Raw genomic sequence first — 27,824 nt, 5'->3', positions numbered from 1 at the left:
TAGAGTGCATTAAACATTTTCACAAATACCTCTATGGCCAGCGATTCCATGTCAGGACAGATCACGCAGCATTGAAATGACTTCTGCAGTTCCGTAATCCGGAAGGACAATTGGCACGGTGGATCGAGCGACTTCAAAGCTATGACTTTTCCATTGAGCATCGAAAAGGTAGTACCCATGGAAATGCCGATGCAATGTCACGAAGGCCATGTAGTTTGGAATGCAAGCACTGTTCAAAGGCCGAGGCTAAAGAAGACATTATAGATGTCCGGCTAATGACTATAACGTGTACGGATGAATGGGACAAGGAACAACTAAGAAAGTGTCAGCTAGAAGATACAGATCTGTCACATGTTATGCAAGGGCTCGAACGAAACGAAAGACCAAGCAGAGAGGATATGTCAGCAGAGAGTCCCATTGCGAAGTCATATTGGGCACAGTGGAACAGTTTGGAATTGATATCCGGTTGCTTGCATCGAGTATGGGAGAGGGAGGATGGTCAGTGCAAGAAGAAACTTATAGTTGTTCCCAGAAAGAGGATTCCTGACGTGCTCAGCGAGTTGCACAATGGTCCAAGTGGAGGCCATCTTGGAATCACGAAGACACTCGAGAAAATTAAGCAGAGATTCTATTGGGTTGGTTGCCGTCAGTCGGTCACCGAGTGGATTGCCAATTGCGAGGTATGCAACAGAGCGAAAGGGCCCAAAACCCGAAGTCGTGGCCAGATGAAGCAGTATATTTCAGGTGCACCATTTGAAAGGATCGCCATGGATGTCGCAGGTCCATTTCCTACTAGCAACCGCGGAAACAAATACGTACTGGTGGTTATGGATTATTTCAGTAAATGGCCAGAGGTATACCCAATCCCAAACCAAGAAGCAGAAACAGTAGCAGAAGTGGTTAAAAACGAATGGGTTGCAAGGTATGGTGTACCAATGGAGTTACATTCTGACCAAGGCAGGAATTTTGAATCAGCTGTGTTCCAAGAACTGTGCAAGAAGTTGGGCATTCGAAAAACACGGACAACTGCATTGCATCCTCAGTCCGATGGTATGGTGGAACGTTTCAATAGAACATTGGAGGAGCATTTAAGGAAAGTAGTCGACAAGTACCATAAGGACTGGGATACACACATATCATTATTCTTGATGGCCTACCGATCGGCAGTACATGACACAACGGGCCAAACTCCCGCAAAGGTAATTTTTGGCAATGACCTTCGACTGCCAGCTGATTTGAAGTATGGGATAGATGCCGATGCGGAGAGGAATGTCAAGAAATCCACTGATGTCTTAGAAGAAGAGCTGAGAGAGATACACGATCTGGTAAGGCAACGAGCAAAGATTATGAGTGACAAGATGAAAGCGAGGTACGATAAAGCAATTAATTCGGAAGGGTTTCAGGAAGGAGATTTGGTGCTGCTATACAACCCACAACGAAAAAAAGGTTTGTCCCCGAAATTGCAGTGTAACTGGGAAGGCCCATACAAAGTTGTAAAACGGATCAACGATGTAGTGTACCGCATACAAACCACTACCAAACCACGAACCAAAATGAAAGTGGTTCATTTGGAGAGATTAGCAGCGTTTAGATCGAGAGATTTGTCTGATCGGGACGATCAGACTTAGGTGGAGGGCAGTGTTACGAATATTAGCAAAACTAAGGAGTGCTGCCAGCTCTAAGCCGATCTAAGCAGTGACGTGAATGCACATCAATAATTCAATCATTATTTATCTACATAAACGAATCAATAATTGCGTCTACACATATGTACACATTCCGACGAGCAACATTTACATACAAGGCAGCGAGAGATGAGATGTCACACACCGATGAATTTACTTATACGCTTATGTGTGTGCGGGAGACTGTAAACTACAAACACATGCATATACCTTATTTGAGTTGTCACAAGAGAGAGCAATAATTTGTGCACGTAGTTGTGGCTGGCGATTTTGTAGCCGAAACAACTAGTAACTTCTGGAAATCGAAGAGCCTAGAAGTATGCAGCGTAAACTATAAAAGCGATGCAGGCGAGTAAGAAGTAATTCAGTTTGATTTGAATTGTCAAGCAGTTACGAGTAAGACGATATCTAGCGAGCAATAGCACTATTATTTTGAAAGTCAGTTTCCTTTAAGATATGAGTTTGGTTATTAAGCTATTCGTTGCACAGTTTGAGTGTTATTGTGAAGTATTTTAATAAAGGCCATTTTTCCGTTATTCAATATTGGAGTTATTTATTCAACAGTTTAGCGATACGATCCTAGCAAAAGGGCAAATAAGAGGATTTGCAAGCAAATTCGTTACAATATATATAGTCCCCAAAAATTCTCGACGATATTATTACGAATACAAGCCAGATACGGATACGAAACAGCCCCAAGAAGAACTCGAACACAGTCTCTAAACAGTCCCGAAATAGTCTTAGAAAAATTTGAAATAGTTCAGAAAATGTTCCTAAAATAATCCTGAAACGGTCCTTTAATAGTATCTAATCTATAAACAGTTCTGAAGCGATTCCGAGCAAAATCCCGAAATAATCCTGAGGTATTATAAAAGTAGTAACGAAAAGATTCCATACAGGGTTTCGAGCTGGCGCAAATAGTTCCAAATAGTTCATACTGAAAAATATCCCAAACTGTCTTAATATAATCTCGGGAGTGAGGAAATGGTCCCGAAATGATGCCGAAATTATTCTGTAAGTAACCAGGAGACAAAATCTTTTAGGCTAAGATCTGTATAAACCTTAAACCGTGCATATATATTAATAGAGAAAAATGTAAAGCGCGATAACCTCCTCTTGATTTTTCCTACAAATTGGCGGGACGGGGCCTACTTGCTGTATGCCGACTCCGAAAGGCATCCGCAGGGCAGATGAGTTTTCACTGAGAGCTTTTCTTAACAGGAATACACTCGGAGTGCTTGCCAAACACTGCCGAGGGGCGATCCCGCTTAGAAAAATTTTCTTCTAATTGAAACACTTGTTTTTAAATGTTTTGCCCAGGAAAATCAGGCAGGATCTTCGTTGTAGTAGGCGATGCACGCTACCCGCACACCACGGCGCACAGTGTCGCGATCCCATATAAGCGCGGCCAAAACTACTTGTCGTGCTGCAATTTCGCTGTAGTTCATCATGGAGCGTACACTTACTGTAGATAAAAAAAATGTTTAATATAATCAAATTGGACGACTGCCACGCCCACTACACTAGTGGGCGGTAAAACTAAAACTGCAGCGATTATAATGAAACTTGGTACATACAGTTGTGCTAACCTGAAAAGTCAACAAGTGAAATTTCGTAGAGATCGAGCCTTAAACACGTCCACAAAAATAAAAATGCTTTGGGAAAAAGTGGATAATGCAATCTTTTAAAACGAAGTCTCATTCAAGTTCTTATTCGGCTTCAATATACATGCTACTAACGTTTATCCTTTTAAATTGGAAAAATTAAATTTCTGGTCTGCTTTAAAATTTATGAAATTTGTAATATGTGTAACAGAATTTGTAAACGTCATTTATTTGCAAAAGAAAAGCCACACGTCACAAAAATCGCAAACCGTAATAGCAGCAGGCATCACTATAAAGTAAAAAAAGTGTAAATATCGCAACTTAGCGCACATTCTCACTAATCTTAATTTTGAGCTAACATTACTTGTGACAATGTATCTAAAAATTGTCATGGAGTTAGGACGAGTTTTTTTTATTCTCTTCTAAACTTTTAACTTCGAATAAAAATTCACTTATTTTTCCCACTTATAAAAAGTAACGGTACTCATCACCTGATCGATGAATAAATAAAAAAATAGGGTTGCCATGAATGGAAAACTAACAAATATAATAAAAACTCATTTGAGATATTTACATTTGCTAACAAGCTCTGAATTTAAGTTTGTTTCAGTGACCTTTTTCATAAAAAAACCGTGGGCGAAATTATCAATTAACAAAATTTCAGGTTTAAAGAAGTCCAGATAAGAGCGGGCAAGTCTATTATTAAATATTATGTTCGAAATTACTTAATGGATCTATTCCCCATCGTTTCCCCAAATATTATAAAAATATCTATCGATGAACTTTTTTGACTTTTGGCCGCTTCGCGACACTGTGTGGCATAGTGATGTGCGCCCTTAAGCGAGATTCTTCAACAGATCTGTGTTTTTATAGAAGAGCACATTGGCACTGGTTTAGTCACAATATTAAAATCGTTCTAGGTGACTTTAATGTCAGCGTACACAAGAAGGAAGACAATTAGACTACAGTCAGAAAAAATTCACCCACTCGACAAAACATCACCCAAAGAGACGATTTTGATTGGCTATTGAAGCCGCAACGACTAATATCCACCATCCCGAAAGCGCGAAATGTCAAAAAATTTGTCCCGAACCAATCAACCTTGTATAAAAAGGTGTTAGTACCGAACCCATATCCGTAACACTCCTGAGTTTTCAAAAGTGCTTTTAAAGGTTTAAGAAAAGATCAAAAGCTGTGATTGATTCCCCCACAACCAGAAACATAGTATCACGCTTCAGCATGAAACATCCACCTAACTACTGGTTGTCTCCAAATCAAAAAATGCTATATCAAATTGATTCCTTCATAACCATCCTATGACATTAAACATTCGCAGCAGACATGATTTTCGCACAACTCTCGCAATCAATAACCAAACAATCGAACAGCAAGATAGGAATGTCGTGCTGTTTCGGAAAAGAACAACGTACGTACTATGGAATTAAACACGAGCGCACTACACGATGTAAATGGCGTTATCGGCAATAAGACCCAGTTAGATTAAAGACAGTTGGGTCTTGAGTTGCCTGCTGAATAACGTGCTCGAATACTCAACCCATAAATTGGACGAATCAAGTTTCAACAATACCTACAAGTTCAATGGGGCAGGATGGTCTAGAAGGTTTAATGTGATCATGTTAAACGTACCGGATCTATATCCGGCAAAGGGCCATCAACATCGATAACACTCCCCAAAACAAAGGGTAGTGTTTTTATCGTTTATACAACAACAACAACACTAGATCGGTTTCATGCTTATCCGCAAGATTCAGTATACATAAAGTTGGGAAATCTTTCAGTAGGTTTTAAAAGAGCTTTCCACGGAACTGTAGTCATGAAACATAAAGCATACTTCAGAACCCGCTGACAAAACAACATTTGGGAAAAAACTGTGTCTAGGTGGCGCAGAGATCGCAATACCTAATATCTCGTCCGAATTTGGAATTTTTGCCGCCGAGTTTTAAATAAATTCATGTGACTTGAATCTTACAAACATAGCTTGAATCTCAATTAAAATTAAATACTTAGGATAGTAAACTCTTCTAGATGCAGCAGGGATCGAGATATTTAGAGATTTTTGGAAAATCCCTTCAGAGCATATACAATTTTGCGTTTTTTAAGTAAATTTTCATGTGGCAAGCATCAAGATTTTAAGAGATCTTTGAAAAATCTATAGAAAGCATGTTTTAACTAGTAATCGATTTTAAATCACTTTTCATTGAGCTAGAAACTTTAAGCTGGTAATTCACCAAAATGAGAGAATATAAATTCCGCTATGTGGCGCATGGGTCGAGATAATTCAATGAATTGGACAATTCTTACGAGATTCGCAACCTTGCGATCGATTTTTAGGTAACTTATTAGCTTAGACTATTCGATTGTAATAGTGAAGACTAAATGGAAAGGGGATAGAGACAATTTGCAATACTCATCAACATTGTGCTTAAAATTTTCTTACATTTTTTTTCTTGTTCTTTCCTAAATTCTGCTGATACCCCACTCAAATTCGTAACTATAAAAAACCCCTTGTTGTTGTTGTTGTTGTATTAACGATAAAGACACTCCTTGAAGGCTTTGAATCCCATAAAAACCCCATCCTAATTTGTACTAGAATGATGTCGGCCTAATAGTTCGTTTATATACGTTATCGTTCTGATGCTTAGGACCCCTTACGTTGGAAAGCGTTTTTATCTTAAAAACCTTGGGCAGTTCGATTACCACAAGGAGCGGAATTGTGTTGAGTTCATGGCTAATTTTTGGTTTATGGCGTTAACCGCGCTCGTGATATTATACTTTTTGGGAAAATAATTCGAGTTTACGACAGATGGTGAAATCACTAGATAATATGCTACTGTTGAGAGATGTGCCTGCCCTCACTATTTGCTTTGTTTCCCCGGGTTCCACGACGCACTTTTCTGTGAGGTGTTGAGTATTGAGTTGATACTTGGTAAGTAACACCAGACATATACAAACCCTTTTTAAACTGGCGACAATTCAACTCACTTCACTTAAGACTGCTAAAAGATTTAGAATGCGATCGGCATTTATTAAAAACTACTAACACTACCGTCATGAAGTCAATGTTGCCAGTGTTGCCAATAATATCAAACTTTGAATCGGACACACAAATATATTCGACTCAATAGCGCAAGCAACTCACTATTGAGCAATCGCTTGGTGCCATAGCAATAACTCACTGAGTTGACACCGGTCTTGGCGTTGGTATCATTTTGTCGTTACCACAAATCATTTGACAATACTCAGGGTTATACTTCTGACAGTTTGAATTTATTGAAACAAGTTCATACCCTACATTGAGAAGCTTCATCCATCGAGTATTTGATGTTGCATTGTATTTATGAATCGAACGATAAAATATGTCCTAACCGTCGTCACTCTTCGCTGCTGAAAAGGCTTTTACATTTGTTGTACCTGTCTCTTTATTTGGTCGAGTAAATCATATACAATATTTTGACGAATATTAGCATCACTAAGCTGCTACTAAATATTGTACACACATAACCAACAGCTCGAAGTGAAAAGATATCACACACACACACATGTAATCATCAGCCGAAGTTCTTACTCACACATACACACGCATATCACTAATTACCAAGCAGGAGATACAAAAGTTCTAGAAGGTGAAACGTCTAGACCTTTGGAGAAATATCGGACGAGGCAAGAGAGAGTATAAAAGCAGCGCAAGCTGAGTAAAAACTATTCAGTTTGATTTAAACACGCTGTTGTGAAGTACGTGATATTGAAGTATAATTGTATTAATCCCAAGTAGACTAAATAAAGACCATATTGCAATACTGAATATTGGAGTGAATTGGAATAAGCGGAGTTTCCCAAAATTCGTTACAATATGTATCTGTTGCTCTCACTATTAAGCATATACATTCGACTACTTACAATTTTTTAACAACGATCTGAGTATCTGGAGCGCACTGTAACTCCATCAGCTAGCCATTAGTATGGCAACGATGATTTATGAATGTTCAATGAAATTAAAATCTCTTATCGCTTAGTATGCACCACCACATACATTTTAAATCGACTTTTACACAAATTCTCATTATCCTTGTTTACCGGCATTTGCATTATGTGCAATTTATGTATTTGTAACCCAATTCGCACACATGCTTATTTTGTCATTTTATCGTCTAAAGTTTATCATGATATTTAACTTAAATTACCAATTACTATATACGAATTTTTAATTTATATTATCGCTATTTCACAGGTGGTTTCATGGGTGATATCGCGTTGCCTGATGTAACTTATGATGGTGATCCCATTGTTGCGCATACTTTTGTTATACCTGTCGAGGAAAAGGACGACGAGCGCAATGAAGACGAAGACGATGATAATGATGATGATAACGAAAATATTGAAGGCGATTCTGAGCGCAAAAATAAAGATGAAGCAAGCAAAAGTTTGACAAAAGCCGATAAAGTGAAAAAAGATGATGATGCCTCACAATGGCAATCGGATGCGCCAGCTGATAAACCAATAATTACTGAAAAAATGCCAACAAAATTTAATGCATCCTTCCAACAAGAATTGGAAATTCTCAAACAGGAAGTGTATCATGAGGGTTTGCAAGTCGAAGAGGAAGGGCTCACTCATATTATACGCAAAAAAACGAAATTGCCAAGTACACGTTATGACTACAACAATAATAACAATGATGCAATTTTGGTGAGTTACTTATCGAAAATTTAATTATGCATCACTTTGTTCATTCTTCACAAGCGAACGTTAATTGTATTATTTTTGAGAGGTTAAGGGCTGTTTTCTCGACTGCGCGTTAAAATGTATGTCTCTTTTGAACACAATTTTATTTTCTGCAAAGCTTATTATATTAAATCTGTCGACAAATTTAACGGGCAGACAATCCACCCGTTAAAATGTGTCAACTCGACTGCGCTCCCTGTTGTCTTTATCTTCAAAGAAACAGCTGATTGTCATGTGCATTTTTTTCATTTTCTACTTCACGTCACAGCATACGGCTTTATACTAAGTTCTCAATTTCTAGCTTTTCAAAAACTTTTTCTGTTCTAAGCTTTTTTACCTCTAAATACCTTTTTGCACCAAATTCACACAGTTTTTATACAAAATATTTTTTGTTTACAATTAATTTTGACAGTCTCTTTTGCATCCATTCGCAGTGCGGTCACACTTCCTTAAAACTAAACAATTATTTAACAGGGCATTGAGGAAGTGAAATCTAATTTATCATGTCGAAAATTTAACTGCCAGTTCTGTACCCGCTACCTTGATGGTATAAGGAGAGATTTATAAACCTTCATTAATCTCAGTTTATCTTGACTCAGAGTGACCAGTGGTGCACAACGCCGGCAGACCTTTGAATCCAAACACAACTTTTTGCTTTACCGTTCACGACGGCGGCTACAAAACTATATCTGTCAAATTAGTTTTACACATGCCCTGCAAAAATTGTTGGATTACGTGTTCCATTTGCTTCATGTTGGAGTACTCTAACAATACTCCTTTGCAATGCGTTTGCGGACCACCATCAGCCGATCATTGCTCGTTTTTTAACGACCGTGATCACAACACGATGACGATCGAACAGAGTTGCCAAAAGTAAAATATTGCATACAAATAACTGATAATAAAATTTTACTTTAGCAACTCTGATAAAATGCAACAGCGCACTGGTTTGGAGCAGTCCTATACTCCCAAAGGAGTATTCCTTACATTATTTATAGAGTGCTCGCGTTTTTTGAAGGGTGTTCTTATGAGAGTCGTTAATTTCTGCGCGAAATAGCAGCACGACAATCAATCACGAATGCTGTTGTAGGCAAATTAAACCTAATTCTATTTTTCTTTAGCGAGTGGCGTCCTTTTTATTTTGTCAATAAAAACTTAAATATAAGTAAATAACAGACAATAAAAGCTGAAATCAAACTTTTGGGCGTTTTTAAACATAATTAATATTTTTTCTAAATTTTTCCCTACTGTTACATTTGTGGCTGCCGCGTTCGAAGAGATCTAGTAACCAATGCCAAGATTTGCTTTATTGTGGTGGGGGTCTGTAGACGCCGTGTTGAACGTAATCAGCCCTAATACCTGTCTCCGCGCTCAAACGACATGTAGGTGAACGCTGAAGAGTTTTCCGAAGCTCTTCGAAGCTCTTGAGCTCACCACTGTACTAGATATACCCACGTTTTCGATAATAATCGAAGAGCCTAGTTCTATCCCAGCAAAGGTACAAAATTTCAATGGAATTCATTATCACGGTAGAAGCAAAGGAAGTACGTAATTCGTAGATGGCGTTCCAACTCAGTGAGTTGACACAAACGAAATCGCATATATTAAGATATTAATGAAAAGGAAAAGGGGAATAATTAGAATATTGAAAAGGACGTGGAAAATATATAAGAGAAAAATAGAGGCATATAGAAACAAGAAAAAGAAAAGAAAAAATAGAAATGAAAAAAATTTAAACAATTGAAAGGAACAAAATGGAGAAGAAAAATAATATTATAGAAAAAAGTAAAATAAAAAATAAGTTATATAAAAATGAAATTAAAGAAAGGCCAAGGAAATTCGGAAGGAGGAGAACAAGACTATTAAGAATAAGAGAAAGCAGAAATGGGAAAGGGAGAGCAAACGAGAATAAAAAGTAAAATAAAAAATTACAATAAAAATGAAATTATGTAGAAATATAAAAAGTAAAATAAAATAAAAAGTAAAAGTTAAAATAAAAGTAAAAGTAAAAGTAAAAGTAAAGAAAAAAAAATTAAAAATAAATGAAATAGAAAACAAAAAATATAACAAAAAGAAAAAGGAAAAAAGTAAAAATAAATATATAAGGAAGAGAAAATGACAAATAAAACAAGTAAGGAAGGCTAAGTTCGGGTTTAACCGAACATTACATATTCAGCTACCAAATTACAGCTTGCAAAACTTTTAAATTACCTTCTTTTAAAAGTGGGCGGTGCCACGCCCATTGTCCAAAATTTTACTAGTTTTCTATTCTGCGTCATAAGGTCAATCCACCTACCAAGTTTCATCCCTTTATCCGTCCTTGGTAATCGTCGATATCGAAAAAGTGGGCGTGATTATAGTCCGATTTCGTTCATTTTAAAAAGCGATCTGAGATAAGTGCCCAGGAACTTACATACAAAATTTCATTAAGATACCTCAAAATTTACTCAAGTTATCGTGTTTACGAACAGACGGGCGGATGTGGCTAAATGAATTTCCTTTTTCGTCCAGATCACTTCGGTACATAGAAGTCTATATCTATCTCGATTAGTTTATGCCGTTACGAGGTACGGTTATGCGAACACAAGTAATATCCCTTGTGAGCTGTGCTCAGCTGAGTATAAAAAGGAAAATGAAAAGGTAGGAGAAAAAAAAGGAAGAGGAAAAAACAGATAATTAAAAAAAATATATAAAGAAAAAGGAAAACAAAAGGAAAAATAAAAAAGTGAAATATAAAATAAATATGCATATTCCACTAAAATAATGAAGAGTATTCCGAAGGATCAGCGAAAGACACGAGACTTATAGGTTGATGGTTTCTCAAGGGAGTGAAGAGTCTTTAATGCTATTAGTTCTCGAAAGCCCAAGCACATTACATGTGGACTCGCCGAGTACTTCTTCCCTACGCGTCTTAAATTTTTGGATTTGATTTTGATGTAACCATATTTCAATTTACAATATCTTCCAGACTGTTAATAAAAATTTATGAAAAAAGTGGTCTTACTTACTTAAAATTCCAATTACAAATTTAGATTTGTACTGAGACCTTACATTTTTTAATTACGTTTTCTCAATTTTCTCGAAACTGTTCGATTGTAATTATTGCGTTTTGATATTGAGCTCCTCATATAGAAATAAATCGACACGTATAGCAAATTTTAAGTCGTGTCTCTTCTTCTTCTATTTCGTAAGGTATGGAAAAAAAGAAGATTACCTCTAGTATCTCTGCTTGGGGAATTTTCAGGGAAAACTCTTTGGAAACCGTTATCAGGAATCTGAAGTACATTCATATAGAGATTTAAGACTTTCCTAAAGGATTTGGTTCACGGCTGTCCCTGAACACACAGCTTTAGGATGGTTTAATGTTAAAACCACAAGGCTTCTGAGAGGACCACGGGCATGGCTGCATCTTTTTGCCCTCATCTGGAAAGCTGCAAATATCTAGACTAAATTGACCTTAATTTTACACGAATTTCTCAGCTTGTCAGGTTTACGATACAACGAGCCAATTTATATTTTGTATCTTCGTCATACCATCATACTCCCGTTATACCAACAGCAACCGAACGCTAGACTTAGCTCTGCGTAACATCAACGTTTGAGTTTTTCCATTACGTAAAGCTAGCTTTGAGTTATCTTTGGGGAATATGTAGATGGCGAATTCTATAATTATAGATGGAAGGCATTCCCATTCTTATTTTAAGTTCAAGGAATCCTATACATAAAATGGCGCATCTTTTATTTCATTATTGCTTTTATTTCATTTTATTATTTCCACAATCCTACGACACTCAGTCGGCCAACGAGCCAGTCAAACCTACAAGCTTTACCTTTAACACCGACTATTTAATGAAAAACTTGAAAAATGAGGTCATAAGCAGCACCGACAGTGACACCGACAACGAAAACGGCCAACGTTACCAACCAGTCGCTGGTGCCGTTTTCACTTCAAAGCCACCAGCACGCGAAAGATCAGTAATTGTTGATATGAATGAAACACAGCTACAAGGAGCACCACAACAACAATTAGTGCGACAACGTGCACTTAGCACCGGACATGGTAGCACTGGCGGTTTACATGCACGCCCCGGAAAGGCACCAACATTCGATGCTAACGGTAAAGTTGAATCAATTGCATTACATCGCAGCGGTGAATATTTTGAACCAGCAGCGAGTAGCGTCGACAATGGTGCTGCGGGAGCGATAGGAGCTTTAGGACGTACAACATACGGACAAACTGCTGAGCTAGAAAAGCAACAACGCAAAACCACTGTAGGAATTAATAATCGCAATGTTGATCAACGTAAAATACAATCAAATACGAAAGATATCGAAATGGATTTGGGTAAAAATTTTGTTGCCGAACGACGTATGGTCATACTGCCGACTTCACTACCAACACAACGTTCAACGCTGCCCAATGTTTATAGTAATTCGGGTGGTAATGGCATGAAATTGGATGATGTGGATTTCCTGCATGCCGAGGGGCCAGTACGACGACGTCATCGACGTGGACGCAAGCATCGGTAAGTTGCATCTAAAATTCATTTAATGCATCACTTGCGTGGCTAAATTAAAAACTCTCAATTTTAATTTCATTTCAGACGCAGCTCAGATATGCGAAATACAGATTTTAATGTTAAATTGCAACGCCTAAAGGAGGAACTAAATCGTCCTGTGCACACCATGCACGATTACTACCAAACACAAATACGCCGCCGTCAAAGCTCAACGCACAATGGAGACACCGCAGTGCATGCAACAGCCGCAGTCGCTCACAAAACACACAACAACAAAAAGCAAACAACAGAAAAAACTGAAGCCATCAATGAATGGCTATTAGAACAAGAGTACGAACATCAACAGAAACAGCTAAAACAACAACAACAACAAGCGCCTGAAATGCAACAGCAACAACCACATAAACATCGCCACCATCAACGAATGATGCCAGCGACACTACAAATGGAACAAAGTCTAGTCAAAAATTTCAACTATTCAGCGGTGAAAAGCGATGAACTGGAAGCAATCGGCAGAGATGGAAATGAATTTGATGCTTACGATCCCATAGGCAGCAGCAGCAGTCGTGACCAGCACAGTGTAGGTGCTTACGATAATATAGCCAGCAGCGGTAGAAGTGACCACCAGCTCAATGTTGGAGTAAACATGAATTTGGTTGGCAAAAGCGGTACTAAAATAGAAATTCCATTGGAAATGGAATTAAAAAATGCTGAGTAAGTAAAGAATTCAATTGATTTGAGGCCTATTTCAAAAGGTATTTACAAGTACAATAGGGAGGTATGCGCGTAGCCAAAGGTGGTGCGCAAGTTTTTGCGAAATTCTTGTACATTAAATGCAATCAAAAAGAGAAGCCGATACCCAATTGGACGCAGGGGTCTAGAAACGATGTAAGAGATGCGAGTCGATTTTTCCTTCGATGGTTGACCAACCAGGTTCGACGCCGCACTGATAAGGACTAATAAGATCATTAACCTGCAGTAGGTCTTCGCGTAAAATTTGACGCATTTTACGGAAAAAGTCGTTTTCCCGGAAAAGTTTGGGATTAAATTTTTGATATTTTATTAATGTTTAGCTAGAGACCAAAAACAAACTTTGAATTAGAATCTGATTTGACTAATTTCCGTTTAATTTCTTGTCTCAAATATTTAAGTTTAACATACTACAAGTTTTATACCATAAATTTTCTTCTGGGGTCAAATTTGACCCGAACTTTATTTACGTTAATTTTAAAGAGCTTATGAAGGTTAACTGTGGGATTCAGTATTTCGCAGAATACGCTAGATATTGACCAGATCATACTCAAGTTTTGATCTAAAGGCATACGCTTGTGCGGAAAAAATCAAAACGTAAATAGGAAGAGAGGTTCGGCCTAAAATTTCTCGAAGCTTTAATAACATGTGAATGGTGGATATTTTACGCACTAACCAAAATGCTAAGTCTCGGTAAGGGGTGTTCTACTAGTGAAACCCTCCGAGTGCAGGACTCTTCTCTTTAAAGACTATAGTATACTTTTTAAATACTATAATATAGGGTATATCCCCTAGAATATAATCCAAGTTATTTTTTTGGCTACTTTCACGGCAATGGGTTACGCACCCGTCTTCCCGTTTTGCGACGAGTATATTCCACACGTGTCTGTTGATCATACTAATTCTATTACTCTGCAGATCTTTCCATGAATGTATCTCGCTCACCATATTTCGTTGTTTTGTTAAGCATATTGTACATATTCTAGTGAGTTTTAGCGAGAGTTGTCTAAACATCCTCAACACAGTCAACACGGCGTTTCGGCATTGCCCGTGCTGTAGAGATATTCACGGAAGTGAACTTGGCCATTTAAAAATTAAGTAAAGTAGAAATCGACCTCTTTACGTGCGAACATAACATGGCTTCAACTCTGCTCAGTATTACTGCTCCACTGTTGTTGTCACCCTCGGCTCGATTCTTCTCCAGCCTGAATGACAGTAACATCATTGCTTGCTTTTGGACTGAACTCGCATATTACTTACTCCCTCTTCCTCCCATATATATATATATCGATCCAGTACTCTCCGGAACAAGAATCGTAAAATACCAGGCCTGACTATATCTTTATTCGTAAGTAATTTGGGGTTTCCAGAGCCTTTCCGATCGGTAAAAGTTGACAGCAACCCAACTGTGATGAAGCTATGTAATGCACCTAGCAACCACTTGATTCATTCTTCGATGTAATCACTGCTGCTGAAGGCTTGTTATAAATGTTTGGGTTTCAAAAAGCTCGTCTTCTAACACATTAATTACAAAAGCCCCCATCGAAAGCAGTATAAACACATCTTTCTCAACATAGGAAACAAGGAAAAAGAGTAAATTTGTTTATAACATGAAAGGTGATATATTGACATTCATAGGGATATTAATTACAGTCTACTCCGCGGGCTGTAACATGGGAAAGGAAACTTGATCAAAGCACTTGTGCGGATCAAACAGGGAACAGCTAAGATGCCCTAGGACAGTACTATCTCAGGAACCAATCTTAGGATTTTTACTAGCGGGTAGTCTGCCTTAAAAGCTTTATAAACCGACATGATAAAATCGGGCATCGAATGCAAGTATTGGTCTTTGCTGGCACTCATTGAGCGTCTCCTCAAACTAACAAATCTGGAAGGAATGTATTTTGTGTATACAATTAAGCTCCCTCTGCAGAAATTGTGATGATGAGGAGGATAAGCAGTCCATTCATTACTATCTCTCCCGTTGCACAGTACCACTAAGATTTCGTGTACCTCACTGAGGTAAGACAGATTGGTATTTCGCTCCCACTTAAGTTCATATAGAAAAGCAACTGGTTTATCGAAAGCTAATTTCGTACTAAAAAAATGTAAAGAGCACCACACCAAAAATTGGTAGATAAACTCGGCCTTAATCGCCTCGAAAGCATGTAGCATTAAGTTATTATTTAGGGTAAGCAGCGGGCCAATTGCTTTGTATGTGGTAATAAGCGTCTTGTTATCTTTACCTCAAGTGCTGCCTACAAGGGTGTTAAGGATTTTACAACGGCTCTGGATTTTAGGTACAATTGCGGATGCATGCTCGCCAAAATGTAGATCCTGATCGAACATCATACCCAGTATTTTTCGATGTAAGACAGTCGATAGCGTAATGCCATTGGTTGTAAATAAGGTCGACGATGATTTGGTCGGTGGCAATGTCAGGATTCGTGAGGCGACAAAACTGGAGAGATTAGGGAGATGTTTTTTATTTTATTGCATAGCTCATCGAAGGTTGGGCCGGATCTGTAGCAATTATCGTGCAATCATCAGCGTAGGTTACAATGGTGACTATTTCCGGTGGTGAAGAGAGCTTCGATAAGTAGAAGTCAAACAAAAGTAGATACAGGACACCACCTTTAGTATCCCTTGTTTAATTCCACTGGGTTTTGATGTTACTTTCCTGATGCCTGCAGACCAGCCAAATAATTTGCGCTCCACCCGCCCTCCCAACTTACTTTTTTAAAATACCTTACTTTTTTATTATAAACATGTAAGGAAGGCGAAGTTCGGGTGTAACCGAACATTACATTCTCAGTTGAGAGCTATGGAGACAAAATAAGGGAAATCACCATGTAGGAAAATGAACCTAGGGTAACCCTGGAATGTGTTTGTATGACATGTGTATCAAATGGAAGGTATTAAAGAGTATTTAAAGACGGAGTGGGCCATAGTTCTATAGGTGGACGCCATTTGGGGATATCGCCATAGAGGTGGACCAGGGCTGACTCTAGAATTTTTTTGTACGATATGGGAATCAAATGAAAGGTGTTAATAAGTATTTTAAAAAGGAGTGGGCCTTAGTTTTATAGGTGGAAGCCTTTTCGAGATATCGCCATAAAGGTGGACCAGGGGTGACTCTAGAATGCGTTTGTACAATATGGGTACCAAACGAAAGGTGTAAATGAGTATTTTAAAAGGGAGTGGGCCCTAGTTCTATAGGTGGACCAGGGGTGACTCAGAATGTGTTTGTACGATATGGGTATCAAATTAAAGGAATAAAGGGTTTTAAAAGGGAGTGTTGGTAGTTGTATATGTGAAGGCGTTTTCGAAATATCGACCAAAATGTGGGTACCGCTAATTTATTTATATATGTTATACCACAAGCAGTATTCCTGCCAAGATTCCAAGGGTTTTTGATTTCGCCCTGCAGAACTTTTTCATTTTCTTCTACTTAATATGGTAGGTGTCACACCCATTTCACAAAGTTTTTTTTCTAAAATTATATTTTCCGGCAATAAACCAATCCAATTACCATGTTTCATCCCTTTTTTCGTATTTGGTATGGAATTATGGCATTTTTTTCATTTTTCGTAATTTTCGATATCGAAAAAGTGGGCGTGGTAATAGTCGGATTTCGGTCATTTTTTATACCAATACAAAGTGAGTTCAGATAATTACGTGAACTGAGTTTAGTAAAGATATATCGATTGTTGTTCAAGTTATCGCGTTAACGGCCGAGCGGAAGGACAGACGGTCGACTTTGTATAAAAACTGGGCGTGTCTTCAACCGATTTCGCCCTTTTTCACAGAAAATAGTTATCGTCCTAGAATCTAAGCCCCTACCAAATTCCACAAGGATTGGTAAATTTTTGTTCGACTTATGGCATTAAAAGTATCCTAGACAAATGAAATGAAAAAGGGCGGAGCCACGCCCATTTTTAAATTTTCTTTTATTTTCGTATTTTGTTGCACCATATCATTACTGGAGTTGAATGTTGACATAATTTACTTATATACTGTAAAGGTATTAAATTTTTTGTTAAAATTTGACTTAAAAAAATTTTTTTTTTAAAGTGGGCGTGGTCGTTCTCCGATTTTTCTAATTTTCATTAAGCATACATATAGTAATAGTAGTAACGTTCCTGCCAAATTTCATTATGATATCTTCAACGACTGCCAAATTACAGCTTGCAAATTTTTTAAGTTACCTTCTTTTAAAAGTGGGCGGTGCCACGCCCCTTGTCCAAACTTTTACTAGTTTTCTATTCTGCGTCATAAGTTCAACCCACCTACCAAGTTTCATCGCTTTATCCGTCTTTGATTATGAATTATCGTAATTTTTCGGTTTTTCGAAATTCGAAGGTTTTGATTTTTGTACTGAATTGCACCAATTGTTCTAACAGCGCTCATTCCTTGTGCTTTAAATTTTATGAAAAGGCTAGCACTTTTTAGGCAAACCACGTCTTGCATTGCCAATTTCCGCTATCTTAATTAAACACTTAAACCCACTCATTGTAAATGCCATCCAAAGACGAGTCTCTATAAACAAATATTTGTACATATTTTCGCAGAAATTCGAAACACCTGAAGCATCGCAATCGTATGGTGCGCGCTGTAACCGCAAAGAAGGAGCGCATCTGGGACTATGGCGTCATACCGTATGAAATCGATGGCAACTTTAGTGGTTTGCACAAGGCGCTATTCAAGCAAGCAATGCGCCATTGGGAGAATTCCACATGCATCAAATTTATAGAACGTGATCCGGAAATACATCCAAATTATATTGTCTTTACAGTGCGGAGTTGTGGGTGAGTTGATGATGACGAGCTTTATAAAATTTGTTGTTTGTATATGTAGAAGAATGCTTTATGCGAGCTTACAGCTTTTCTATACACATACATACAAACACAAACACACACACACTTACTTTTTAACCCATATGTAAATATTACTCACATCCATGCATACGCAAACTCATCATACCAATTGAACTTTTCATTTTGCTTATTCTTCAAACACTTGTCACACACATACACACACATTCACTCACACAGGTGCTGTTCATTTGTTGGCAAACGCGGCAATGGCGCTCAAGCCATATCAATCGGTCGCAATTGTGACAAATTTGGTATTGTTGTGCATGAGCTGGGTCATGTTGTTGGCTTTTGGCATGAGCATACCCGTCCAGACCGTGAGAAGCATGTCGTCATTGAACACAACAACATCATGAAAGGTCAAGATTACAATTTCAATAAACTAACACCGGAGGAGGTCGATTCGTTGGGTTTGCCATATGATTATGATTCGATTATGCATTATGCTCGCAATACATTTTCGAAAGGCACTTATTTGGATACAATTCTACCAATTGAGGTGAAGGGCAAAAAACGTCCTGAAATTGGTCAACGTTTACGTTTGAGTGCTGGTGATATTGCACAGGCGAATTTACTATACAATTGTCCCAAGTGTGGTCGCACATTTCAGGAGAATACTGGCATATTTTCCAGCCCTTCGTATTACACAGCCGCCGCATTATCGAACGAAACAGAGCAATGTGAATGGCGCATTACGGCTACACATGGAGAGAGGGTGGTGTTGAAGTTGGAAAATTTGGTAGGTGGAGCTTAGTTACTTGATTCGAAAAAAAAAAAATGTTTTTAATTTGCTTTCATTAGCTTGGTGGCAGGTGTTTTATAAGAAAATTTGTAGTAATCTAAATTTAAAAAAATTGCAACAACTACGCTATATGACAAAACCACTTTTTTATGGAGATTGAGTCATAGGCAAATATGTAGTTTCCAAAACATATATATTGGTTATCGAGGTTCGAAAGATTCGCTAGCTTTTATTTTCTGTGCCTTCGCATAAACGCCCAAGAGCGTTCCCTTTAAGGATTCAAGGAGTTGTGTCGCGCAACCCTTTCAAGGGGTTTCCAGCGCACTTCATAGCTTCTCTAGCCCAATTGTTAACCTCACCTACCTGTGGTGTATCCTGTTTCTTTAGAAGACGAGGCTCTGGCGACCCCAGATTCCTTATGGAACCACAGGGGTGGGATGGCGTAGTAGGTTCAATCGGTCATATTTAAACGTTCTCGAGATGGTCGGACTTGTACCTTCATGGTGATTGTTACCAGATCCATATTGTGTAACACTCCCCAAAAGCTTTGGGAAATGCCTTTAGCGCTACAACAGCAACCCCAACCACAACAGCGAACCCTTTAAAAGCCATAAATTACACGGCCACATAACAAAAACTGGATTAAAATGATAAAACGACATATTTATTCCCGTTAATTTTGATGCGCTTCATCAGAATCCATCATCATAATTGGCCAGGATTCGGACCTAACCTAAAAAAATCGATTGATAATTTTTTGAGGTTAGGGCTGAATCAATACCCTCTATACAAATTCGTATTATTTGTCTTATTACATCGATCAGTGCGTCTCCAAGCGGAACTTTTTGTGATATTGTATTTCTCTCTCTTCTGTTTTTGAAATACGTTTAAAATTTCAGTTCGCTAGCTTACCGGAAACGTACTTGAAAATTGATCGTAAAGTACCAAGTCTCGTTTAAATTTTCTATTTATTTCGACCAGTGCGCCATCCAGCGGACCTCCTTCCTCCTTTTTTGCGTTGTCTCGATTATTTGATGCCTATCAGGAAATAATATGAAAATCGATCGAAAGCTTCCAACTCTCGTATGGACTTTATTACTATTTCGCTACCTATCGGTTTTTCTTCTTTTTTATATTATCTCGCTTCTCTGTACTTAGTACGTGCAAAGTTTTAAGTTTGGAAAGTTTCTTGAACTTGATCCCAGGATTCTCCCTTTTGGTGCATAATTTCGAAATATTTCGCCCCAGACGCCACCTTTCGGAAGTTTTTCCCATATTTAATGCATTGTTGTCGGTTTCTCAACAAGGTGTGAGATATTAGGTTTTTATTTCAACAGGATGTACCACATCAACAGGAAGATTCCATCCGATGCGTACGATTTTCTTAAATGTCTAGACCCGTGTACCACCTGGCGAACGTTTTATCCTAACTATAGCATTTTAATAAGGCTCCAAGTTATTTTTAAAGTTTAAGTCTCCATCACACAGGAAAGTTACTTAAAAACTGATCACAAGACTTCTAGTCCCTCCGAAATTTTCTTATTAATTTGATCCGTTCGCCACCTAGCGGCAACGTTTTCTCGTTTTTCTACGCTGTTATGGTGCTCAATAAGAAGTAGCTTAAAAATCGATCGCAAGACTCCACATGATCTGAAAAGATTTTCTAAAGATCCCTAAATATCTCGATCCCATCTACAAAAATTGTTTATCCTAGGTATTTAATTTTAATAAACCGTTTAGCTATGTAGAAAGTTTCAAGCCTCTAGCTTAACGGGAAGTAGCTTAAAACTCGTACGCAAATTTTCCAAATTCGGACGAGGTTTTAGGATATCACATTCCCTGCTCCAACTAGCGGCAGTTTTTCTCTCATGTTGCGTTGCCATCTGGCGTATGATAGCAACTGCCGGTAATGCAGTGCAAATATTCACAGTAGTGCCATACTACAAATTGGCTTTTGGATCAATCTCTACAAAAATGCTGGTTTGGTGTAATATCCACAAAAAAGTGATTTTGTCTTAGGGTAAAATTATTAGTGATGTTACGGAAGTTAGCGAAACTGGAGTCGGACTTTACAAATTTGCATTATCTAAATCGCAAATCAAAGCAGGATGGCAGAGGCAAATTGGCGAATGCAAAATTATATCGAAAACACTTAAATTAGAAAACCCTTTAAGTTTGATTTTCACCAGCCAATTTTCTAAGTCGATTTTTCAATCGTTGTTCCATTCGACAGAAAGCGACCCTGCAAAACAAACTTAAAGGGTCGAAATGTGACAAACGATACCTAAGTACCATTGTAAAATATTTCCATGGTACAATCCTAACCTATGACACAGGCTCTTCCAACTGTTTTACTTCCGTTATAAATTCAAATTAAAACATTGATAACCGACGTCGGATTACGAAATCTGAGTCATTCGGAAGTTCCGGATTTTGGCACCCATTACCAAAGCTCCGTAACATTTCTAATACTTATACCCCACGCACATGTGAATATATAACATATAGATATTTTTTTCTTTATCTTATTTATAGAACATTTTCAAATCGAACAATTGCCAAACCGATTATTTGGAAGTACGTGATGGTTATTATTTCAAATCACCTTTGATCAAGCGTTATTGCGGTAAAGTTAAGGATGATATATTAAAAACGGAATCCAGTCGTATGCTCTTGACATATGTGAATACACATCGTATGGAAGGTTTCCGAGGGTTCAAGGCAGAATATGATGGTGAGTAATATTACTGTGCAAGACTTTTTAAGATCAATGTCTGGAGAAGAAACAAATTCTAAAAAGAGATAAATGTACCAGGTCAACGCTTTCTCTAGTCAAACTTCAATGGCCATATACAATTTTTATTTCTTATCTGAGGGTTTTTAAATTAACGGATGGATGAGTTAAGAGATTATCCTATCTCGGCTGCCCGTAATATAGAACGCTATCTTTATTGGGTTAGAGAGGTTCAGAATATGACTCGTTTGGTTGCTCTTACACAATATTCGTGTATTAATAGAGAAAAAATCACCAGGAATAAAAAAATGTGCCCCTGCAATATTTTTCAAGCGAAAGATCGAAAAGCATACACTCAGAAATTTCAGCCGTTTTGTCTGTTAAACTGGAAATCTTCTAAAAAAAAGTTGTGAATAGAGAGGAATCTGTTGATATGTGGTATCTTCGAATCATCTGTGTGATGCCACAATATTCCACGATGACGTCCGCTAGTATTCTCAGCAATTCGTTAAGTTTGGGAAGAAAGCTCGTCCTTTTTTCATGCAAACTTGGTCATAGGAACCATAAGACCTCGCAATCGTACCGCTTAGTCTATAGCAAGTTCGTTCCCCTCGCAGTGTATGCTTCGATTTTCGTCATAACATCGTTTATATCAGTTTCGAATTTTTTGGTAGGTATCTCATTTGCAATTTTGTTCTGTCTGATATTGCTGTACCCACGGACTCGGCAACGACGTCGGTATGTTCCAGGGACGCCATAACACTTCCATACAATTTTCGTTTTGAGAAAACGAGATTTTAGTTAGCTTAATCGTAGGAACCACACTGTGCTGAAGCAAACTAGCTTCTCTTTTTTAAGGCATAGAAACTTGGCTTGGAAGACCCTGCTGAAGTCAAGTAGCTGGTAATATTGCATGACATCCAAGTAAAGCCCAACGCCAATTCCCTTTTCCATTTTTGACCAGTTTCTGGAGCAATAAAGACACTTCCTTTTGGGAAGTATTATCCGGTACATTCCGGAAATTATAAGCATTAAAGTAATAGCCCAGCCATCTAACGAACGATTTAATATGAAGCATTGGTATGTGGATTTGGGTCACCTCTTACAATAGGTATGCCTACCAAGGGCATATTCTAAGCCCCTTAGCCCGCTGGGATTCTCATTCCGTCTTAAACTGTACTCTTTAATCTGTATCTGGAATTGAACGAGTAACGTGATATAGTGTTTTGCCGTTTCCATGCCATATAATCTCGCTGCGTGTCCGTAGTAAACTGAGGGCGCTTTTTGAGGCCAATTACATTGGGGCCTTCATGAGATATGCTGTTCGCCGCACCTGATATCCATAGGTCTCAAACATTTGAAATTTTTGCTTTCAGTGTTTGTTGGGATGTGGTTACGAACATACATACGCACACACAAGCTAATACAACAAAGCATGCTACTATAATATAAACTTTCGTCTTCTTACACTTTTAGTCATTTGTGGCGGTGAGATGTCTGTTGACGATACCGAGGGACGCTTAGAATCGCCCAACTATCCATTGGACTACCTGCCAAATAAGGAATGTGTGTGGAAAATTACCGTACCAAGAGGTTATCAAGTGGCGCTCAAATTCCAATCTTTTGAAGTGGAGAATCATGATAGTTGTGTATATGACTTTGTCGAGGTGCGGGATGGTGCAACAGAGGATGCACAATTGATCGGTGTATTTTGCGGCTACAAACCACCACCAAACATGAAGTAAGTATGTAAATCTGTATAAATACATATGTATGTTATAGGACTTGTGGCCTTGTGCTTAACTACACATAACAAATAACGAAAAAACTTAGGCAAGTGCTTGGAAGGCTTGAAGCGTTTTTGTATGTTTGTCTGTTTTTTCGATTTGTTAGACGATCCTTTAGTAAGTTGGTCGACTGAGAGTTGATTGGGACGTGCTGATGATAGCGATGCGGTCGCTGTGCTTAAAAACAAAATTGAAAGTTAAAATGCGCTGTACTTCTTTTACTCTTTATATACTGACGGTATTTTTTATACCCAGCTGCACAAGGGGTATTTGATCAACAATTTTTTTTTTTTTTTTTGTTGCAAAACAATCTTTCTAACAGCGGAAGTGACAATGCTTATCATCGACGAGGCGAGCTTATGTTAGGTGGCAGCAACCCCAGATTAGAGGCTGCGTTCTTGAACCCTTAGTTTGAACGGCAGTTGTTTAGCGAATTGTTTCGTTCCATTGATGCTACTCCGAAGAGACAGATATGGTTGATGTTGTTGTTAGTGTAACCGCAAAAACACTTGCGAGAATTTAGAAGAATTTAAAGGATGTAAATGGTCCTTAGCCGGATAAGAATTTGGTACAGTTCCGTATTAGCAACCAGCCCCCAAACCTCACAAACGATTTTTTGACCCTTTCAACCTTTGGATCTGTGCACTTTTGTCTAAGCTTCTCTTCTAATTTGCATCGGGCTCTTTTTAATTTTTCGTACGGATTGTTTTATGCCGACTCCAAACAGCGACACCTTCATGTCCAAAACAGCCTCAGCCACTTTATGCTCAACTATACAGCCAAAACAATTTTGGCGGTTTTTTAAGAGATCACGCCAGGTATCACTGTTTTGTGATAACTGGCGCCAATTGGGGGCACCGAGAGAGATCAAATCAGCCCCCAAATACAGGTATCGATAGAAATACTATCTCAACCGTAGTGTCTTTGTCCATTAGCATAACATGAGCTAGCCAGCTCAGCTCATCTTGATATTTGCGAGAAGCTTGACAGGATCGCCATATAAAAGATTAAAAAAGAATAGTCGGCTTTGTGAGTGACGAATGAGTGAATGCTTCTTTATTCCAATATTGTCAGCTTATTTATACTAAATTATTCTAAACATATTCTTACATACATATTTACTTTAAGCATACATACTTATATACATATTTACTTTAAGCATACATACTTACATACCTACATACAACTCGACACAAAATATGTACCTACACATCTGTCTTGACTTCTGTGGGAACTGCAATATAAGCAAATTTGCCTGAATGCAAATTTGGTTTGGTCGTGCGTTGTACACACACCTGTATTAAATCGTGTGAATTGCTCTGTCAGCAACAATTAGCAAATGCCCCTTTTGTGTTGGTTAAAATTTAGACTCTTTTTGTTAGAGGGTAGCATATTAACTGGTTTACTCATTTGGCATTGAAATTGTTGGCTGTTTAGACTACAATACTTGACGCGATTTTCCTCAGATAGGATAATGGCCTACAAATTAGCGGGACGAGAACTACTGCAAGGCAGAAGAATTTTCACTAAGAAGCTTTTAATGCCAGAAACACACTCAGAGTGTTTGCCAAATCACTGCCGAGGGGCCACTCCGCTTAGAAAACTTATTTCCAATTGAAAAGAACTCTTTCTGAAATGTCTGATGTTGCTTTACCCGGACTTTAATTCAGGACTTTCGGTGTGGTATGCAAAGCACGCTACCACCACACCGCGGCTGTCAGCATACAGCTCATATGCTCCTTATCATTCCTAATTCATAGCCATCACGGACAGAACGATATATGGGGAGTGTTATCGATGTTGATGGTCCTTTGCCGGATGCAGATCCGGTACGTTCCTGTACCAAGCCCGAACAACTCGGAAACGATCCCCAGTGGGTTAGGGGGTCAGAATATACCCGCGGTAGGTATGCCTGTCGTAAGAGGCGACTAAAATACCAGATTCAAGGGGCTGTGTAGCGCAACCCTTCAGGTTGCCAGCGCAATATATAGCTTCTCCAAACCTAATTGTGAACCTCACCTATCCGCGGCGAATCCTGTTTCACTAACAGACGAGGCTCTGGCGACCCCAAGCTCCTGATGGAACTTGGGGGTGGGGAGGGAGGGTTGGCCTGAAGGATTAATGTGGCCACATAAATCGTTCCCGAGATGGTCGGGCTAGCACCTTAATGGTGCTGCGTTACCGGAGCGTACCGGATCTGTATCCGGCAAAGGACCATCACATCGATAACACTCCCCAAAGCCTTCGGGGAGCAACCTTATCACTGCAACAACAACAACATCTCGGAAACGATTTGTTGTGACCACATGCGACCTTCTAGGCCATCCTGTCCTCCCACCCCCTAGATCTATGAGGAGTTCAGGGTCACCAGAGCAACGGCTGTTAATGAAACAGGATTCGCCACGGATAGGTGAGGTTGACAATTGGGTTTGGAGAAGCTGCATATTGCGCTGGCAACCTGAAAGGGTTGCGCTACCCAACTCCTTGAATCTATTTGGTATTTTAGTAGTCTCTTACGACAGGCATACCTACCGCGGGTATATTCTATTCCCCCCTAACCTGCTGGGGTACTTGTAGAGTGTGATTTTTGTTCGTCGAGAAAGGACTTTACTTCTCAATTACCTACTCCCTCCAAAGTATCACTTATTGTCATGAGTTATTGACCTCTTAATTTCTAAGCTGATATTGCCGAAGTCTTTTGCTGTATCGATTTTATATCCTTCAACAGTGACTCCAAACCAACAAGTTGATATATCTTCTTTGATCTCAATCGAACGTAGACCTTTTTATTATTGTTATAATTTTTGTTGTTTCTTCTTTGTAGGTCAAGTGGCAATGCAATGTACGTGAAATTCTTGTCAGACTCATCCGTGCAAAAGGCAGGATTCTCAGCCATATTCATGAAGGAAGTGGACGAATGCGAGACACAAAATCACGGCTGCGAGCATGACTGCATCAATACGTTAGGTGGTTACGAGTGTAGCTGTCACATTGGCTACGAGTTGCATAGTGATAAAAAACATTGTGAAGGTATGTATGTATGTATGTAAGAGTGAAAAGTACTAGATGTACATAGGCATCTCAAAAATGTACAAAAAATGCAAACGGAAGTGACTGGCGCTGTAGGCACACTCATTTTTAGCATCAATGTGCTTGTATACCTCTTTGCACTCATTAAGCTCGCCATTCATGCTTTTTTAATTCGTTCTTCCTTTTTTTCATTGTAGATGCCTGCGGTGGTGTTATTGAGTATCCCAACGGTACTATAACCTCACCATCATTCCCGGACTCCTATCCGGTGCTGAAAGAATGTATTTGGGAAATTATTGCACCACCAAAACACAAAATATCACTCAATTTCACACATTTCGATCTCGAGGGTAATACACAACAACAAACCGATTGCGGATATGATTCGGTTACGATTTATTCAAAATTGAGCGAGAATCGTTTAAAACGTATTGGTACATATTGTGGCACATCAATACCACCCACTGCCACCTCAGAGGGTAATGCGTTGCGTGTTGAATTCCATTCGGATAAGACCATACAAGGGACAGGCTTTGCTGCGGCATTCTTCACAGACATTGATGAGTGTTCTACGAATAATGGCGGTTGTCAGCATGAATGTCGTAATACAATTGGTTCGTATATGTGTTTCTGTCACAATGGTTATTCGCTGCATGAGAATGGCCATGATTGCAAGGAGGGCGAGTGCAAACATGAAATATCAGCACCTTTTGGTACAATCTACAGTCCGAATTTCCCAGATTTATATCCACCAAATGCGGATTGTGTATGGCATTTCTCGACTACGCCTGGACATCGTATCAAATTGATATTCAACGAATTCAATGTGGAATCACATCAGGTGAGTGATTGATTGCCTCTCCACACTTGTACCATGAATTTTTAAGACAAACTCGAACATATGGTTCATACAAGAGTTAACGTTATAATTAATTGGCAAGTATTTGGAAGCCCAAGTGAAAGATTTGTTTGATGCCCACATTGCATTATTCAATTAAAAAAAACCTCTCAGAGAAGATCTCATTAGAACTTTTCCCTTCATACCCCTATTGTGCATCTCCATGTTTGACCTCATTTGCAAAACCTTATGTGATAATATAATTTTAAGATACTTTCCGACGTTTCACCTTTTCCAGGCAAGGAACAAAACAAATTTCACGAAAAAATACACTGAAGATGACATATCGCCGAAATCGGTTTGTCTCCAAACCAATTTGACTAGGAATCACGGAAAATGATTCAAGTAGACATTCAAATATCACGTTCTAAACATCAGTTGTACCCGAAAGGTTTTACGACTACGAAAAATTAAGAGGAAATATCGGCTCAAGAGGAAGATCCCTTTATTCTTGTCA

The 27,824-nt window shown here is 38.6% G+C and overlaps 1 protein-coding gene across 5 annotated transcripts in view; it reads left to right on the top strand.

Moving 5' to 3' along the window:
• The window catches only part of tok (tolkin), a 233,775-nt gene that overhangs the window by 197,908 nt on the left and 8,043 nt on the right, over positions 1-27,824 (top strand). For all 5 annotated transcript variants that reach the window (XM_067761946.1, XM_067761943.1, XM_067761944.1 and 2 more), the window contains exons 3-11: positions 7,539-7,996; positions 11,828-12,558; positions 12,637-13,266; positions 17,874-18,110; positions 18,357-18,915; positions 21,454-21,652; positions 23,129-23,393; positions 26,264-26,469; positions 26,667-27,310. In XM_067761946.1, coding sequence (XP_067618047.1) covers positions 7,539-7,996; positions 11,828-12,558; positions 12,637-13,266; positions 17,874-18,110; positions 18,357-18,915; positions 21,454-21,652; positions 23,129-23,393; positions 26,264-26,469; positions 26,667-27,310 — 3,929 coding nt within the window. The remainder of the gene's footprint in view (positions 1-7,538; positions 7,997-11,827; positions 12,559-12,636; positions 13,267-17,873; positions 18,111-18,356; positions 18,916-21,453; positions 21,653-23,128; positions 23,394-26,263; positions 26,470-26,666; positions 27,311-27,824) is intronic.

This window comes from Eurosta solidaginis, chromosome 1 (genome assembly GCF_040869045.1).
Source record: "Eurosta solidaginis isolate ZX-2024a chromosome 1, ASM4086904v1, whole genome shotgun sequence".
NCBI classification, from domain to species: domain Eukaryota; kingdom Metazoa; phylum Arthropoda; class Insecta; order Diptera; family Tephritidae; genus Eurosta; species Eurosta solidaginis.
This window is presented reverse-complemented; position numbering and strand designations above follow the sequence as displayed.